The sequence below is a fragment of the Anopheles gambiae genome, chromosome 2 (assembly GCF_943734735.2).
Source record: "Anopheles gambiae chromosome 2, idAnoGambNW_F1_1, whole genome shotgun sequence".
Classification (NCBI taxonomy): domain Eukaryota; kingdom Metazoa; phylum Arthropoda; class Insecta; order Diptera; family Culicidae; genus Anopheles; species Anopheles gambiae.
This window is the reverse complement of record NC_064601.1, coordinates 60,297,527-60,316,997: the sequence shown is the minus strand read 5'-3', so window position 1 is coordinate 60,316,997 and position 19,471 is coordinate 60,297,527. Positions and strand designations below refer to the sequence as shown.

The 19,471-nt window shown below is 41.4% G+C and overlaps 1 protein-coding gene across 3 annotated transcripts in view; it reads right to left on the bottom strand.

The window, feature by feature from the left end:
- The window catches only part of LOC1274421 (uncharacterized), a 151,268-nt gene that overhangs the window by 38,501 nt on the left and 93,296 nt on the right, over positions 1-19,471 (bottom strand). For all 3 annotated transcript variants that reach the window (XM_061641834.1, XM_061641833.1, XM_061641832.1), the window contains one exon: positions 18,230-18,623. In XM_061641834.1, the coding sequence (XP_061497818.1) occupies positions 18,230-18,357 (128 nt within the window). In that variant the 5' untranslated portion in view covers positions 18,358-18,623. The remainder of the gene's footprint in view (positions 1-18,229; positions 18,624-19,471) is intronic.

Sequence of the window (19,471 nt, the reverse complement as noted above, 5' to 3'; positions counted from 1 at the left end):
TCATGTCCATCATCCTCCTGTTGACTACACTTAACTGGTGCTGGCAATACAGCTCGTTCCTGGCGTTCTACCTCACCAAGTCGTGAGTCCGGCACACGTAACTACAGGTGAACTAACTTTATCCGTCTAGCTGAACTGCTGCAATCTACTGACTGGTCTTTCCTGGAAAGTAATCCGGATGTTAACTCAGCATTGGAACTATTTAACACAACACTACTGGCGCTTATATCTGATTGCTGTCCTATAATGCCACCGCGTCGCAGTCCACCATGGTCTGATGCACGTTTACGCCGTCTAAAGCAAAACCAAGCGTCATGCTTTCGCTTTTACAGTACAAATGGTACACAACACTCCAAATTAAGGTTCATTGCTGCCCATAATGTATATAGAAGCTATAACAGACAACTTCATACTCGTTATCTCATTCGAGTGAAATTCTCGCTCATCAGACACCCAACACGATTCTGGAGGTATGTTGAATCAAAACGCGGTAACAGCTCGCTCCCCGATGTTCTCACATATAACAACGTCTCCACAAGCAGTAAGGAAGGCATGTGCAACCTATTTGCTCATCGTTTCAAGGACTGCTTTACTACAGATGATGCAAGCTTATCATTAGAAGCAGCTTTAAATAATGTGCCCCGTGATGTTGTTGACATTGATGTACGTGATATTATTATCTCGGTAGATACTGTACTACGTGCTCTGCAGCAGGTCAAAACCTCATACAACCCTGGACCCGATGGTATTCCTACGGCAATCCTTGCCAAATGCCGCGAATTTTTAGCAGAGCCTCTGTCTCAAATCTACCAATTCTCTTTTGCACAAAGTACAGTACCCACGGCTTGGAAATCCTCTGTGATGTTTCCGGTGTACACAAGGGGATAAAAACTCTGCTGAGAACTACCGCGGTATAACCACCTTGCCTTCTTGTGCCAAGGTGTTTGAGATCGTCGTACAAAACTCGCTATTATATCACTGTCGTTCTTATATTTCTAAACACCAGCATGGTTTCTTTCCTCGATGCAGTGTTACCACAAACCTGGTGGAATTCGTCTGCAATTGCCACGCAGCCTTTACTTCCGGAGCTCAGATGGATGCAGTATGCACTGATCTTAAGGCTGCGTTTGATCGTGAACCATCGCTTGCTGTTGGCTATGCTCGCCCGGATCGGTCTCTATAATCCGCTGTTGAATTGGTTCAGGTCCTATATATCTGAACGTAGCTACTACGTACAAATCGATGGTGTCTCCTCTAACGTTTTCGAGAGTTCATCTGGCGTTCCTCAGGGCAGCAACTTGGGACCACTACTGTTCTCGCTTTTTATTAACGACGTCACACTGGCCATTACGGAAGCAGATTTTCTGCTTTATGCGGATGATGTTAGGCTGTTTCGTGTCGTACGGAACACTTCCGACTCTCTTTCTCTGGAAAGATCGATTGATGTTTTCTCTGACTGGTGTATCAATAACGACCTGCTAATTTCTGTTGATAAGTGTACGTCAATGTCGTTCTTTAGAATAGCTAGTCCGATAAGATATAACTATAGCATATCAGGGACACAACTACCGCGGTGCAATACGGTCAGGGATTTAGATGTCACCCTGGATCGTAATCTAGATTTCCGACAACATTACTGTGATATTTTAGACAAAGCTAACAAAATGCTAGGATTTATTCGTCGACATTCGAGAGAGCTCAATGACCCACACTGCCTGTTAACTCTGTATATTCCTATGTTCGTTCTATCCTTGAGTTTAATTCTACAGTTTAGTGTCCGTTCTCTAGTGTTTGGTCCAATAGGATAGAAGCTGTCCAAAAAAGAGTAACTCGCATTGTCCTACACTTCACTCCGTGGCGTAATGTAACCCCTCGTCCATCGTATCATACTCGTTTTTTTTGTTGTTTGGTCTGGACACACTTGCAAGAATGATTCGCCAGAAATACTGGCTAGAATCAACATAAATGTCCCTCCTAGATTGTTCCGTAACTACAAACTAATAAGAACTGACTTTACAAGACGTGCATACATCGAGAACGAACCAATGACTGCGATGGCTTGTAAATTTAATCAGCGTTACATGTTATTTGACTGGCACTAACCTACAAGATTCTGTTGATCCGTCTTGTCATTGTACACTGCGTTTAACCTGCTCTTGCTGTTAGTTATTTAAGTTCTAGTTTTAATTCAGTGATAAGGCAGCTTGTTTGAGCCGGTCTGGTGTACCACCAGGTATTCGTCAGTCCGTACCAGTCTGTACCAGTCGTCAACTCGAACGACGTAACAACATGCCCGTCATGGGTTCAAGCCCCAAATAGATCGTGCCCCCATACGTAGGACTGACTATCCTCCTATGGTAACAATAAGTCACTGAAAGCCAAGCTCACTTCACGAGTGGGCAGGCAGGCCTTGTTCGAAAACGGTTGTTGTGCCAATGAAGATGAAGAAAGCCGCTTGTTTGGCCAATCACTTAATACCATAAAGAATACAATAATTAAAAAACAATAAAAATGGTATTGTATTTATTTTATTTTATTTTATTTATTTAGATACAAATATCTGCCTCAGAGGGCTTAATATAGGGAAACTTACTGACAAAAACTTAAAATTAATGATAACAAACAAATACTTAAATCTAACTAGACAAACATATACTAGACAGCAAGCAATTTGTAACACAGGCGACACAAGTAAGATGAAAGATTTAGGATGGGGAAACAAATAGGGAGTCAAAGAACTGATGGAAAAGGGGGCGAAGGGATTGAGGGGAGATTTGAAAATCAAACACACCAGAGGCACTGTTGAAGCGATGGAGGGATCGAAAAAACGGATCATTGGTGCCATAAAGCGTTCTTCTCGACGGGATTTGAAGGAAATCGCGGCGTCGAAGAAAGTGAGCAGGCGCGTACAGCGGTAATCTGTTAAGTAGTGAAGGACAATTAATCTCGTTCCGAAGCAAACCGCTGATAAGTAAAGCTTGAGAAGCAGAGCGACGATCGTGCAGGGTCATCAAACCAAGCATACTACACCGGACTTCATAAGGGGGAAGAAAAGCACCCGATTGCCCTAAAAGACGCCTAATGGCAATACGGGTGAATCTGCGTTGAACGCTTTCAACCCTTTCAATCCATACCGAGCTGACTGGGCACCACACAACGCTAGCGTATTCTAAAATAGGGCGGACTAAGCTACAGAAAAGGTCTTTAAGGCATGTTGCGGCTCCCGGTAAACGACTTTAGGACTTTTGTAGAACCTTTAACTTTATTTTATTTTAGCGCTAGGTTTAAAAACACGTCGAGACGTTTCCACTACAGCTTGACGAATTCTTCCATCCCAACCCTTCCAAATTTCAATGACTTTCCCGCGAAGCCATTTATTTCTTCTCTTCTCATCAACAATAAGTACTATGTTTCCTAATTCAATGGGTTTTGTTTCGTTAAACCATTTAGTCCTGCGTGTTATTACAGGCAAATATTCAATAACCCATCGACGCCAAAATTGATTTGTTTGTGTTTGAATTAGCTCCCAACTTCCTTTAATCCTGACAGGGTAGGTACAGTCGTGATCTAGTAGTGTTTTAGAACCACTTGAACTACCAAGTAAAAAATGGTTTGGGGTCAATGCTTCACTTTCTTCTGAATCCAATGGTAGATAGGTAAGGGGTCTAGAATTTACTATTTTTTCAGCCTCTCCTACTAGGGTAAGCAAGCCTTCATCGTTCAAATTTTTCATTTCTGCGCAAGCAATACTACGCATAGCTTCCTTTACCGATCGCACCATCCTCTCCCATGCGCCGCCCATGTGCGGTGTAGCAGGGGGTATGCAATTCCACTGTGTATCGGTGTTTGTGAAGCTAATGCTCAATTCCCTATTTATCGGAGCAAGTTGCTGTTCTAGTATGGCCTTTGCACCCTTAAAATTGGTTCCGTTGTCGCTGTATATCACGGAAGATGCTCCACGACGACATATAAATCGTCGCACACATGCTATGCAACTCTCGGTTGTCAAGTTGTGAGCAACTTCCAAATGCACTGCGCGAATGGTTAGGCATGTGAATAAGGCCACCCAACGTTTGACTGCACTTCTACCGACCTTCACAGTCATAGGACCAAAATAATCGAGCCCTACATGGGTAAAAGGACGAAATCCCACTGCCAAACGAGCAGGTGGTAATGGTCCCATCCGTGGTATACATGGGGTTGCCTTGCGGATTTTACAAAATTGACAATCTTTCGTAATGCTGCGTAATGTCGCCCTTAATCGTGGGATACTGTATTTTTGGCGAATTTCATTTACTACCGTTTCTCCGTTAGCATGGTGCATATCTTCATGAAAATGTTTGATAAGAAGCTTAGTAGGTCTATGATTTCTTGGTAATATAATTGGATATTTCATATCGTATGGAATGCATTTAGCTAGGGCGATTCAACCTTCTGATCTCAAAACTCCTATCTAGTCTAGAAATGGGCTTAAGTCTCGCAGATTACCTGCGATTCCTCTATGTTTTCTTATGCTATCGATTTCGGTTGGAAAAGTTTCGTGTTGAACTAATTTCCATATATCATTTTTTGCTTCAATAAGTTCTTCCTTACTAAAGTCCATTGACTCTTCAATAGTTCCACCTGAAGAGTTCTTAGACGATTTTACCATTTGTGCTGTTGCCAGAAGCAGACATTTAAAATCGTCAAAATTTTCAAATTTGATATTAAGTTCTGTCTCCGGTGATGTATGTACGTTCAAACAGTACTTGGCTTTTAATCCCTCCGTGATTTCTTGTATGTTTTCTTGTTGAGGCCATTTGTCTTCTGTCTCAAATAGGAACGTTGGTCCCTGGAACCATCTATTGTTATAATCTAATGCAGACTGTCTACTCCACTTGGTACCATCGTCGGCTACATTTAGTTTTGATGGGACATAATTCCATTCTCTTACATTTGTAGCGCTAAGAATCTCACCTATGCGGCAAGCTACAAATGACTCGTACCTTTTGGGATCACCTATGATCCAACCTAAAACGGTTTTTGAATCACACCAGAAGTATCTTTTGGAAATGTTTATGTTGTGCTGTGCTTGTATGAAAGCAGCTAACCTTGTACCAAGCACAGCTCCACATAATTCTAATCTAGGAATGGATATAGTTTTCAATGGTGCTACCTTAGACTTTGGGGACACTAAGGAACATTCTATACTTCCGTTAGGTCTAACAATACAAAAATAAACTGCTGTAAAATAAGCCTGTTCGCTTGCATCTCCCAAAATATGCATTTGCAAGGTATTATAAGTTTTACTAGTAACTCCCGCAAGATAACATCGTGAAATTTTTAGTGTAAATAGAATTTTTAGGTTTTCAATCCATCTCTTCCATTCTACGTAAAGGTCTTCGTCTATTGGTTCATCCCATCCTAATCTTTTACGCCAAGCATTTTGCATTAGTATCTTGCCGTGAATAGTAAAGTTACTAATCAAACCTAAAGGATCGAATAAACTCATTAAACATTTGAGTACCTGTCTCTTAGTGGGTCTATTTATTGTATCAAATAAATGTTTTGCTTCAGCGCTAAATGCTGTTGAGTAAGCTAAAGAATCGTTGGTTGGCGTCCATAACATGCCAAGCATACGTTCTGAGTACTCCTCATTTGGGAGACCAATGGTTTTTTCGTTAGTATTGTCTAGTTCTCCTAACTCTTTCACTATTTCTGGTCGGTTAGATATCCAGTTCCTCATACAAAATCCTGCATTAGAATGGATGTCCTTGACTTGCTTAGCGATCGTGTTTGCTTCACCGATAGACTCAAAACTTGCAACAAAATCGTCGACAAAATGTTCGTTTATGATCGCATCATAAGCCCTTGGATACTGATCCTTGAACGTTGCCGCGTTTAAATCCTTCACGTATCTTGCAGATGCTGGCGAACAAGTAGATCCAAAAGTTGCCACATCCATAATGTTAATCGTGGGATTTGACGAAGAATCGGTTCTCCACAAAAAGCGCTGGGCATTTCTATCTTCTTTCCTTATCCTCACCTGATGGAACATTTCGCGTATATCGCCACTAACTGCATACGGAAACTGCCTGAATCTAAAGTAAATAGAGGGAAGTATTGTGGTTATTAATTCCTCTGGACCTTTTAAAAGTGTGCTATTAAGTGATACTCCCTGCACTGTAGCTGATGCGTCCCATATTATTCGCACCTTACCTGGCTTTTTGGGATTAATAACTACCCCAATTGGCAAATACTAGGTTTTAGGATCGACAGTTATCAGCTCCTCTTCGTTGGCTGCATGGGTGTAACCTTTTGCTACGTACTGTTGGATTTGGTTGTCAACATTTTCCTTCAAATCACTGTTTCGTAGTAATTTCTTTTCTAGTTGCTGCAATCTTAGATATTTTTAGGTTAACTCACTCCGAGTCTTCTTCGATTCTTGAAATTTTTCCTGTCCACACAAGCTGCAGTGGATCCTTTTCCCCATGGACACCCAATTCTTTAGATAAAGACATTTCGATCATGATTAGGGAGGATCCTTCGTGAACAAAGGCGTATGTGTCAATTTGGTTATTCCCGCGATACAATGTGACTGGCATTATACGAAATAAACATTTTTCCTTTTTTTCTATGTGCGCACTGTGATTACACGGAGCGACACTAGGTTTTACACATTCGACATTCTGATTTTCCGACGATTGATGGAGTAATGGGTGATGTTGCCTTGTGCAATTTTCAACGAGACAAACTACAGGATTATTGCATGGCCTTCGCCCGTGCGATCGCAAACACCTAATGCACAATTTAGCTGCTGGTATAACATTCCACTTTTCACTTGTACTGTACCTCACAAATTTCCTACAGTCTCGTATTTCGTGATTTCTCAACTTGCACGCGTAACACATTTGGTCTTCATGGTTGCCTTCTCTATGAACGTGCGAGTAATTCCTATCTCTCTGTTTGCTTTCCTGCTTACGCTCGTTGTGTCCATTGTAGTGCGTCAACCTTCCCACTGCATTCACTATTTTTTTCATGAAATGATTAAATTCGAGTAACGTCACTTTTCGTTTTGTTCCCTCCACATATTCGTCACAAGCTATCGCCCAGTCTATTTGCATATGCCCTGCTGCTATTTGTATATTTAAGCTGCTATTATCGAAACGTTAGAGGTTTGCGTACTAAAACAAAAGAATTTCACTTAGCTGTATCGGAGGCTGACTTCGATCTCATCGCCCTCACGGAAACTTGGCTTGTTGACAACATTCCATCTGCTCTTCTCTTCAACAACAACTTCTCTGTTTACCGCTGTGATCGCTCTCTCAGCGGCTCTAGCTCTCGCGGTGGTGGTGTTTTGCTAGCCGTTTCTAACGCATACGAGTCGATAGAATTACCTTCCCGTGATCGTTCTCTCGAGTATATTTGTGTGCGCGTCGCCTGCAATAACGCACATCTGTACGTCATGGTAGTATACATTCCACCGCAGCTTAGCTCCGAGATATCGACTCTTCGCTCTCTACATGATTGTATCAGCAGCTTCACTCTCACACTGAAGCCTTCGGATCTGCTGTTTGTTATTGGCGATTTCAATCAGCCTAGCATAAGCTGGTCCACAGCTGATCCTTCGTCCTCGCCAGCATACTCATCAATCACGCACTATGAACCAACTGCACGCTCACTGGCCAACAACACCTTTGTGGATGGATTTAAATTTAACGGATTAGTGCAACTTAATCACATCAATAATTCGCACGGACGCATGCTTGACCTGCTCTACGCTAACAATGCTGCAGCTAAATTGTGTTCGCCTGTCTTTCCAAGTGTTGTTCCGCTTGTACCTGTTGACTCCTACCATCCAGCGTTTGACTTCAATATACGTATTAACTCGTCGACCCGACGCAATTCGACGACTCGACAAAACTCGACGACAACCGCATTTTATCGTTATAACTTTGCTAAAGCTGACTATGTGAAACTGAACGACATGATATCAATGTTTAACAATAGCTTTCATTGTTCCAATTTTATTTCACTTGACGAAGCAGTATGTTCATTCTCGTCCTTCATGCTGCAAGCCTTTGTTGTATGCGTCCCAGTTCAGCGTCCTAAACCTAACCCTCCCCTGGGCGGACCGCACACTCAAACGACTCAAACGTGTAAAAAGAGCTGCTTATCGTCACTACCAAACGCGCCGCTGCCAAAGATCTCGCTCGATCTACTTTGACACGCACTCTTTATACTGCAGCTATAACAGGTTTCGATATCGCAGATATTTGAGTAAAATTCAACGTAACCTCTGCAGGTGGCCTGACTCGTTTTGGCGCTTCTACAACAGCAAAACAAAATCCACGCATACACCGAAATCCATTACGTACAAAGGAGCAACAAGTGCCAAAACTAATGAAATGTGCAATCTCTTCGCGGATCGCTTCGCAGATTGCTTTTCACCGGCCATGAATGATACCGATACCATTGATGCTGCTCTCGTCAACACTCCGGCTGGAGCAATTAACATGAGCACTCCTTTCATCGACAGTGAGATCGTTTTATCTGCCCTAGCGCAACTAAAGCCTTCCTTCGCTCCTGGACCCGACGGAATTCCTTCTACCGTGCTGAAACGCTGTCAAACGACAGTAGCACCTATCCTTGCAAAATTGTTCAATGCATCGCTAGCCAATCGCTACTTTCCCAAAACATGGAGGAAATCTTGGATGGTTCCTATTTACAAAAAGGGCGACAGGACAGATGCCATCAACTACCGGGGTATTACATCTTTGTGTGCCATTGCCAAGGTGTTCGAACTAGTGATATACAAAAATCTGCTACATGCATGCCGCAGCTACCTAAGCCCGTATCAACATGGATTCGTGCCAAAAAAGTCGACTACCACGAACCTGGTTGAATTTGTAACCTATTGCACTAGTCAAATTGATGCCGGAGCTCAAGTCGATGCCATTTATACAGATCTAAAAGCAGCATTCGACTCTCTTCCGCACGTAATTCTTCTCGCTAAACTCGATAAACTAGGAGTTCCCAGCTCGCTCGTACAGTGGCTTAAGTCTTACCTAATTAATCGCACATACATCGTGAAAATTGAAAAGCACATGTCCAAAGAAATAGTCAGCAGCTCGGGTGTGCCACAAGGAAGCAATATTGGCCCGCTTCTCTTCATATTGTTTATCAACGATGTTACCCTCGCTCTACCTCCTGACAGTATCAGTCTGTTTGCCGACGATGCAAAAATTTTTGCGCCTATTCACAACACAGGTGATTGTACATTCCTGCAAGACTGCATCGAAATTTTCTGTTCGTGGTGCAAGCGTAATGGACTGACTATCTGCATCGAGAAATGCTACTGTGTGTCTTTTAGTCGATGCAGGAGCCCAGTGACTGGGACCTACTTCATAGACGGCACTGCAGTTAATCGACAAAATCATGCCAAAGACCTGGGCGTTCTGCTTGACTCTAGTTTGAACTTTAAACAGCATATCGATGACGTTGTAGCCAGAGGAAATCAATTACTTGGCGTGGTTATCCGGACAACTAATGAATTCCGCAACCCCATGTGCATCAAAGCTGTCTACAACTGTATCGTTCGTTCGGTTCTGGAATATTCGTGCGTAGTCTGGAGCCCAACTACCGCTTCTTCAATTGCTCGACTTGAGGCGATTCAACGTAAGCTCACGAGATATGCCCTACGCCTACTTCCCTGGCAGGATCGCAATAATCTTCCTCCGTATGCTGCGCGGTGCCGTCTTCTAGGCCTTGAACCTCTTTCGGTTAGAAGACGCAATGCACAGTGTTCTTTCATCGCTGGATTGCTAAATGGCTCTATCGACTCATCGCCTTTGCTGCATCGAGTCGATATCTATGCACCATCCCGAACACTTAGGTCTAGATAAACTCTACGGATCGCTCAACCCCATTCCAGCGCTGGTCGGTCTGACCCTATGTTCCGCATGTCGGCTGTCTTCAACACTGTCTCGGATTGCTTCGACTTCGACAGCTCAACTCAGTGCTTCAAGGAACGTCTCCGGCTTTTGCCATGGCCGCAGTGAATTGCGCTGCAAATCATGTTTTGTTATGTTTTTTTTTTTTTAATGAACTGTTACATCTTAATTAGGCCATAGGGCCCGTTGAAGATTAATAAATAAATAATAATAATAATAATCAGTCGTGTCCAAGTTTTTAACCAGTGTGTTCTTGACGGTCTAAGCAAGCAATTTTTATTACAATGGGTTGAGGTAAACATTGTACCGATTATCAGCGCCATATCATTAAGCGAATGGCGGCTGCTGGCATTAAGCGCAGAACGATCGAGTTCGTGATGGAACGATCGTGCACTTTTGTGGCAAACGCGCTTCGAACAACCGAAACGCGCAAGTCACCCGGACGTCCTCGGAAAACCACGGCGGAGGAAACCCGTAAGATTGTTAACATATCGAAGAAACATCCGTTTAGCTCGGCGCCAGAGATCCGAGGCAGACTGAAATTGGCGGTGACGCCGATAACAGTTCAGCGAAGATTGGTCAGTGCCGGGCTACTCGCGCGAGTGCCACGCAAAGTACCCAATTTAACACCTGCCCATAAAAACGCACGGGTGTTATTCGCAATTGAGCACATGTTCTTCAATGAAGAGGATTGGCGCAGGGTTTTGTGGTCAGACGAGTCGAAACTCAATCGACAGGGTTCGGACGGACGCAGGTTGGTTCGGCGCCCTGTTAATTGTGCTCTTGATCCAAAGTACTGCTTCAAATCGTTCAAGCATGGCGGTGGTAGTCTCATGGTGTGGGGATGCTTCTCCTACTATGGGATGGGTCCGTTGGTTCGAATCCACGGTAATTGAAATCGGTTTGGGTATCGAGATATTCTTGATAATTCATTTACTATCACACGCTAGAAAAAAACCTTCCTCGGTCTTGGATGTTTATGCAAGACAACGATTCTAAGCATACTTCCGGGACTGTCCAAACTTGGCTTGCTGACAACAATGTCAAAACAATGAAGTGGCCTGCCCTTAGCCCGGATCTCAATCCCATTGAGAACCTCTGGGCAATATTCAAGAAGAGGCTGGGTAAAAACATACCGGAAGATCTGGATCACCTCTTCGATCACATGCAAGAGGTTTGGAGCAAAATTCCACCTGAAACGATCCAGAATCTGGTGATGTCGATGCGTCAACGCATGATTAATGTCATCGTGGGCGATCAAGAACTGAGCTTATTGCATTTTTGAGTAGGGATTACTGCTCGCGAGGGCGGTGGTCCTGCAAATTACAACAAAAACCTAACCCAAAACACAAAAAAAACTACTAACAAATCTATCCGCAACGACATACTTGTGAAACAAACAAACACACCAATACACACACACACACACACACACACACACACACACACACACACACACACACACACACACACACACACACACACACACACACACACACACACACACACACACACACATGCACACATGCACACATGCACACACACTCAAACACATATAAACCACACATAAATCTGTCCCAACGGGTGCATGCTGCGTTGAAAAAACTAGGGTCCTATCATTCTGTCCGATACTGTAGTGTGGTCACTTTCCCCGTGCTGTGCGTGTGTGCGTGTGTCGAGACCCGAAAACACGAGACCGATTTCGGCACATTAAAAAAAAAAAATTATAGCCACTATACACTGTCCTACATGATGCTTAGAAGGTCGTTGAAGCATCAAACATGTTCAAATAAAAAAATATGGCCCTTTCCGTTTTTAGTTCGTAGGCTGAAATTTCGGCCTGTCAGCTATCTAAGTGGGTACAATATACAGGTGGGCTTATCCCAAGGTGTATGAATTTAGAAGGCTGATTTTTATCGCTTCTGTTTCTGAATGAAGATTTTAAGAGTGTTTTGTGTATTCGTCAAGCCTCCAGAAAGCTTGTTTGAACAAAAGTTTTCATCCATCCTGTCAAAAATGATATACAAATTTGGTTATAAAAACATGCTATGAGACTACCTGGACTACATACACTTTGATTCTGGATTCCATCACCAGATCTCTTGAGAGCACTTTGGAATAAATGTAAACACCACCTTCTTTTGCTATTGTTCGAGCAGGTACTCGAATCTAATTCTAGCTATGAGGCTAGAATAATCTAGACTGAAAATTACAGGCTAGTTTTTTGTGTGGTTTTGTATGGATTGTTTACATGATTTCAGCCTCCAACTGTCAAACTCCATACAAAAAACTGACTAGAATCGTGAAGGGCCCCAATATTAGATTAGTGTTAGCACATATAAGCACACAATGCACATATAAGAATCAACGCATACACCACAACATCCAATCAGCTGGCGGCGGAAGGCACGGGCTGAAGCGCAGGTAAGTTCAGTCGGTTGACCGATCAGCAATAGCCCTTCTACGGAAGTTGCAAGTTTGCACCTTAATCGGTAAATACTCGCGCAGCGTTTAACGCTGCCTGGAATCCGATCCATCGCGCAAGTAAAGTTCCGTAGTTCCACCCGTCCGTTGCATAAGTGTAACTTGACCATCTTCCTAACGAAGTAAACGAATGATACGATTCATTCGCAATTTAACCAACTACGGTACGTTCTCCCCTCGATACCTCGCCTCGTTCTGCACTCTTCCTCCACATTCCGCGCATCGACTTACCGCACACGGTTCTGGTAAGCAAAGTGCGCGCCGAACCTACCACATGGCGACCGTGACAGCGTAGCAAGAACAAAGCTACAAGAACATTAAAGTGGAGTGAAAAAGTTCAAGTGCAGTGCTGTGTAAGACTCTTGTTATGAGAACTTACCACATGCACCAAAAATCTTAAAAACAGTGTCAGTTAATTGAAAATACACATTGTTGTGAAAATCTATTTAAAAATGCAAAAGTGATCAATGCTTAAATAATCAGTTCCTAGACCTTGAGTTTCAATTCTAAATGACTCATCATAACGTAAACTTAGCAAAACAGATACAAAGTGCAACCAAGTTAAAGAAAAATGGGTAACGACGCTTCAAATCCAAAAGCAAATGTAAAGGGTGATAATGACCTTACAATTATCCAGACCCTAAATGTTCACTCAGAGCAACACGAAAGCCAAGAAATAAAACTGAACATTGTGCTAATATTGCTTTCAATCATACTCATCCAAAAAGTCGTAAAAGTACTTTTCAGAATAGTGACAATACAAGCAAAACAAGATGCAATGAACAAATTACAGCTGACTAATTAGTTTCCGTTTTGACAATGAAAACATTTCTTATTGCAAGTGATACGATTCTAAAATAAAAGACAATAGAGTGGATGGAAAAACCACGGACCACGAGAGGTGACCAGCGTGATTTTATGGAAAAATAATTCCCAACGTGGAAGACAAAATACCAAGGCGAGCTTACTGCCCAATCTAGATTGGCAGGCGAGAATAGACAGAAGTAACCCCAAGCGACATCGACTGATGACATCGTAAGAAAACACTCCAAGCTCCGAGCTTACATCAAGCACCGAGTATACACCAAGCGCCGAAACATGTTCAGCGAGCAGCATCGTCAGCAGCAACCAAAACAAATACATGTTATGTATTTCAAGAAGGTACTGTAAACACAACCTCAAACGACTTAAAAAAGCAAGTCAGACTTTAAAATTTGCATTAAATATTTGCATTAAATATGCAAAATTGCAAAATGAACATAAAAGAAACGAGAATTATCAACAATTAGAATCAAATTATCTCTTGCCAACAATGAAATAATTAGTTAACATGTCTTTTTCTGACAAATTGTTGTAAATAATCCAACTAGATGGATTGCGTAACAGGCAAAAGTTTAGATTAATTCGAGATATGACTCTTTCAAACAACTTGATTGCCATATGACTGCAATACAGATTATACATCAAATAGGGAAACAATATTAATGACAAGAAATTGTTTTAAAAAGATTAGAAGACTGAATAATAAATCTAGAAAATTAAATATCGTTGAAAATTCGAATTTTAGAACGTCAGGAAAACTAATAACAAAATGAACTCTTTGGATATTATACAAATGGCAACCAGTGCCATACCGACATTAAGCGGTAGAGATGACGAAGCTAAGGCAATGCTAGTTGGGTTAGAAATGCTAAAGGAAGCAGTCGATGAACAACATCATCGCATAATAGTGCAAGCTGTTCAAACTGGTGATGGGTAAAGTTGGCAAAAATCCGGAGTCGACTCCGATCCGACTCCGATAAATTCGGAATCGAATCCGGAAGGTAGGTCCGCGCTGCAATATCCGGAGTCGTTCGGAATCGTCCGGAGCCGTACGGAGTCGCCCGGAGTCGCCCGGAGTCGCCCGGAGTCGCTCAGAGTCGGAGTCATCCGGAGTCGTTCGGAGTCGTTCGGAGTCGTTCGGAGTCGCCGGAGTCGTTCGGAGTCGTCCGGAGTCGCCCGGAGTCGGAGTCATCCGGAGTCGCTCAGAGTCGTTCGGAGTCGTTCGGAGTCGTTCGGAGTCGTCGGAGTCGTCCGGAGTCACCCGGAGTCGTAGTCGTCCGGAGTCGTTCGGAGTCGTTCGGAGTCGTTCGGAGTCGTTCGGAGTCGTCCGGAGTCGTCCGGAGTCATTCGGAGTCGGAGTCGTTCGGAGTCGTTCGGAGTCGTTCGGAGTCGTTCGGAGTCGTTGACTCCGGACGACTCCGGTCGACTACGGACGACTCCGAACAACTCCGACTCCGGGCGGATCTAGTGGTTCCATTTTGCCGGAGTCGGAATCGAACTAACAATAGTCGGAGTCGGATCGGAGTCGTGGGTGTGCTCCATACAGCACATCACTAGTTCAAACCAAACTAAAAGGACAAGGAAGAAAGATTGTAGGAAATTTGGTGCACAGTGTTGACGACATTTTGAAAAGAATCAATGAACATTTTAAGAAAACTGAATCACCCGAAGACATTACAATAGTCATCTATTCCATGAAGCAAAAAACCACACTGAAGTATTTTGGTGAAAAAAATCAGGATTTTGCAGAAGAGCTAGAGCAAGCTTACTCAAACGAAAATGGCACCCCAGAGCTGGCTAGCGAAAAAATTAATAGGATAGCTGTAAGTTTCTACGGCCTACTCCGTCTCGTGGACTGTATTTAAGAAAGGGGAAAAGTCCTCCCGAGCAAAAGCCTTGACAAAGGCTGGCACCCCGATGTATACTTCGGCCTATCTAACAACGGATTTTACCACAGGGATCTTGATGAGAATCAAATTTCCCAAAAAGAGCAATGCTCACAAAAAATTTTGAGGAAGAACTATTTAATTACACTGGAATTCTAACTCGATTTATTGATAATTTCTGGGGTGTTCTTATCAGGAGCCTACGTGCTCCGTTAGCGATACGTACACTTCCTTGTTAAATTCTTGTTGCGATGGCACTATTCCAACTAGATTCTATTTGAACTGGTTTAAATGGGATTTCTGTCTAAAGGGATAATACATGTAATGCGTGTTGCCTATGCTTGGGCGTTATTACTTCATTGCCTAACTTGCGGGTGTGTTCTGCCTATTATCAAAATCAAAATCCAACAATAGCAATGAAAGGTTTTGGAAAAGGTTTAAAAAACGAGATCCATCGGTATGATTCTGGTATGATTCTTCAATAGTTCTGTCAGATATGATTCCTACCTTAGACGCTGCAATCAAGGCAATTGTCAATATTGACAATATAAATAAAAATTCGCAAAAAAATGAATTTTGATAACAAACAAAGTAGTCAGGAAACCCGATATAATAGCTCATTCCAACTTCAGGCAAATAATCCGATTAAGTATGAGCATCGATCAAATACCAACAGCTGGAGGTCTCAACCTCAGCAAAGCAATAATAACTAGAGACCTCAGGATCCACAGAACAGTAACTGAAGAAAGAAAAATGTAGGAAATGTTTAAAATAGACATCCTAGCGAAGCAACCGGGTACAGTATCCAAAATAGGAAATAAACTAGCACAAATATTTTAGAGCAACGCGATCCGAGAAGAGCAAATTGCTGCGCTCAAGCAAATGATCAGTTCTCAGAAGATACAAAAAACACAGTGGCTCGAATCCCACTAACACAAAACAATAATGATACTAATCAACGGTATAAAAATCACATTTACAATCAAAATGATAAAGAATATATAAACATTGATCAAAAGAACAATAAAGTGCAACTTGAACAAGATTATATAGATTTGAACAGCAGGACTAGCTAACAGGTTGGCTGATAAGTCCCCGGTCTGACACATAGATGGCGCCGCTAGTATTAAATGCATATTATTTTTATATAGTACCAACCTTCAAATGATTTGTGTCAAAATTTGACGTCTGTATGTCAATTAGTTTGTGAGACAGAGCGTCTTTTGTCAAGCAACTTTTGTTATTTTGTTGTTCCACCAAGACAACGCACCGTGCCACAAGTCATTGAGAACGATGGCAAAAATTCATGAATTGGGCTTCGAATTGCTTCCCCACCCACCGTATTCTCCAGATCTGGCCCCCAGCGACTTTTTCTTGTTCTCAGACCTCAAAAGGATGCTCGCAGGGAAAAAAATTGGCTGCAATGAAGAGGTGGTCGCCGAAACTGAGGCCTATTTTAAGACAAAACCGAAGAAGTACTACCAAAATGGTATCAAAAAATTATAAGGTCGTTATAATCGTTGTATCGCTCTTGAAGGGAGCTATGTTGAATATAAAAACGAATTTTGACAAAAAAATGTGTTTTTCTTTGTAAGACCGGGGACTGCCCGGTCAGCCAACCTGTTATGATACTAAATCTTATGAACCTATGAAAGATCAAACAATTTATGGAATGAAAAGATCAATTAACGACTCAGAAATAAAAATTTAAAAAAAATAAAGAGTTAACTAATGAAGATCATGAAGAACATATACATAATCAGAATATAAACGAAAATTGTAAACAAACGATAATCGTCAATGATGTTAGTAGCATAAGTATGTTAGATCGAGAAACCAAAAACAAAGGTTATAAAACTGCTAGATAGCGGAGAAAGAAATAATAAGATGAATTGTAAAGACATTCATGCAACTGAGCTAAATAATGCAAAGAAAAGAAAACGTAGCATGAAATCAAAGAAGATGGAAAATGAAACAAATAATCAATCATATTGCCAGAATATACAAGCTGAGAATAATAATAATGTCACATTTAGTGAACCAAGAAAAACTGTTGCTTACAAAAAGTATCTCAAAGAACTTTTAGTAAATTTGCATCATACTATGCGCGCATAGTGCGAAGGGCGCGCACAGTGCGGAGTGCGCGCACAGTGCGGAGTGCGCGCACAGTGCGGAGAGCGCGCACAGTGCGAAATGTGCATCGCACACTGAGATGTGCGTGCGTGTACGCACAGCACACTTAATTGTGCTTTTTTACCCAACACTAACTGAAACACTGCATTATTTAAAAAATTCACTTGCAAACACAACACTAACACTGAAAGAGTTTCACATACCCGGAACAAAAATGGTAATTTTCTGCTACACATCTACCGCAATATCAGGCCATTCGTTCCTCTGCCCCTCAAAAGACGAATGATAGAAAAAACTACACAATATATAGCAACCGGAAATAAAAGCAACAACACAAATGATCTCCGAAAGATTCAAAAAACTAAAATCATACGTCACAATCACGTCTGTTAAACGTACGTCTGCATGTCTGTCAAACAGCGAATAATTATCAAAACGATTATATTTATCTATAAAGTACTAAATGGATACTTGCTTCATCATTAAAGATTAAGAGTGGTTAGAGGTTGTGACATCCATAGCCATTTTACAAGAAGAAGTAAAGATCCAAGAATTCCTAACTATAAAACATCGGTGGCCAGGGATTCTGTCTTTTTGGAAAAATTGAATCCCCATTTTACAATAATATGCCAAGGTCTATCGTTAGTGCAGAGTCGCTGTTCAAGTTTTGAAAAATGTGTGTGAACAGTATTAAGTAGCGTGTAATAATAGAAGTGCAAGGTATGTCTGGTTTGCTAGAAGGGTAGATACTTTAACTGCCAACTGTTTGGATGATGATGATGATAAGTTTTATTATATAACTTAATTCTGAAAATACAGGCAACGGCGCAGAAGAGCTACATGGCAGACTTCGTTTGATTTTGGGTAAAAGCAATCCATCTGGAGTTAGTGGATGACTTATCAACGGCAACGTTCATGGGAGCATAATATAATTATATAATTACATATATAGAATATATTTGCAATACATACCATTGCGCAATAAAATCCGGATTGATGGCAAATATGGTGGCTGATCGATTGTTTACGTCGGAAACATTGTAGTCTCCTTCCGGCGACACAAAATTATAAGAATCCATAATGAGTGGTTGCTGATACATTTTCCGATGCTTCCATTAATTCAAATGATCTTTCACTTTCATATTTTTCTCGTTCGTATGGAAATGTGAATTCACAACTAGGAGTCATCAACATTAACAGTCAAAATCTCAAGTAATGTAAGTTACAAAGAAAGTAAAAATAGTAATAACTACATAGTATATGATTTTTTGTTATTTGATTTTTTTGTTAAATCATTATTTTTGCATTATTTTATCCCAAACAGATTCACTTTGATGTTCGTCGGTTTTATGCATGAAAGATTTAACTGAAATTAAATATTACAATAAACATATCAGTATAAACTTTAACCGTTGTGCTATTGTCATATATGTCACAGTATATGTACCAAAGAACGGTAGGTAATAGGCTTATTGGACGATGAAAAGTACTGTCACCTTCGTTTGATATGTTTTTGTCGTATCACAATTGACAGATAACTACTGGTCTGGAAAACGGAATTTGTCATGCTCATTTCCAATTTGCTCTGGAGAGGATTTTTCTGTCAAAGTCGATAGAATTTTTTAAATTTACTATTGGTGTTTAATAAAAACAACGTGAGAGATAAACATTTCTAGATTGCTTGTGATGAGACTCAAGAAATCAAAAAATGGGTGAAAATGTGAAAACTGACGGAAAAATTATCGCGTCTTATTACAAGTGTTTTTTTTATGTCCAAGTCTGAGTTACCTACATTACTGACAGAAAAATACCAATCGAGGATGACAGAACTTTCCGTTGTCTAATAATCCTGTAATAATGGACACTGGGGGTATCATGGAAACTGCTCTTAAATGCATGATAATAGTAATTTTTGAATATTTCAACCACGCAGAATCCACACTGAAAGTATGATATGGTTTGGTCATGGAAACATGGACCAAACTATGTCATGTCATACTGGAGATGTAAATTGGTTAATTCAGGAAAAAAATGTTAATAGTGCTCACTCTAAAGCAGGGGTCTTCAAACTTTTCACTTCGCGGAAGCATTGCTTCACAAATATCGTTGTTGAGGGCCGTTTTGATGTTACCTTTAGCTAATGTATGCACGATTAAATCTACTTTTAATGTCATCGCGAGCCGCATTGAAGGCTGTCGAGCACGCAGGTCGTTG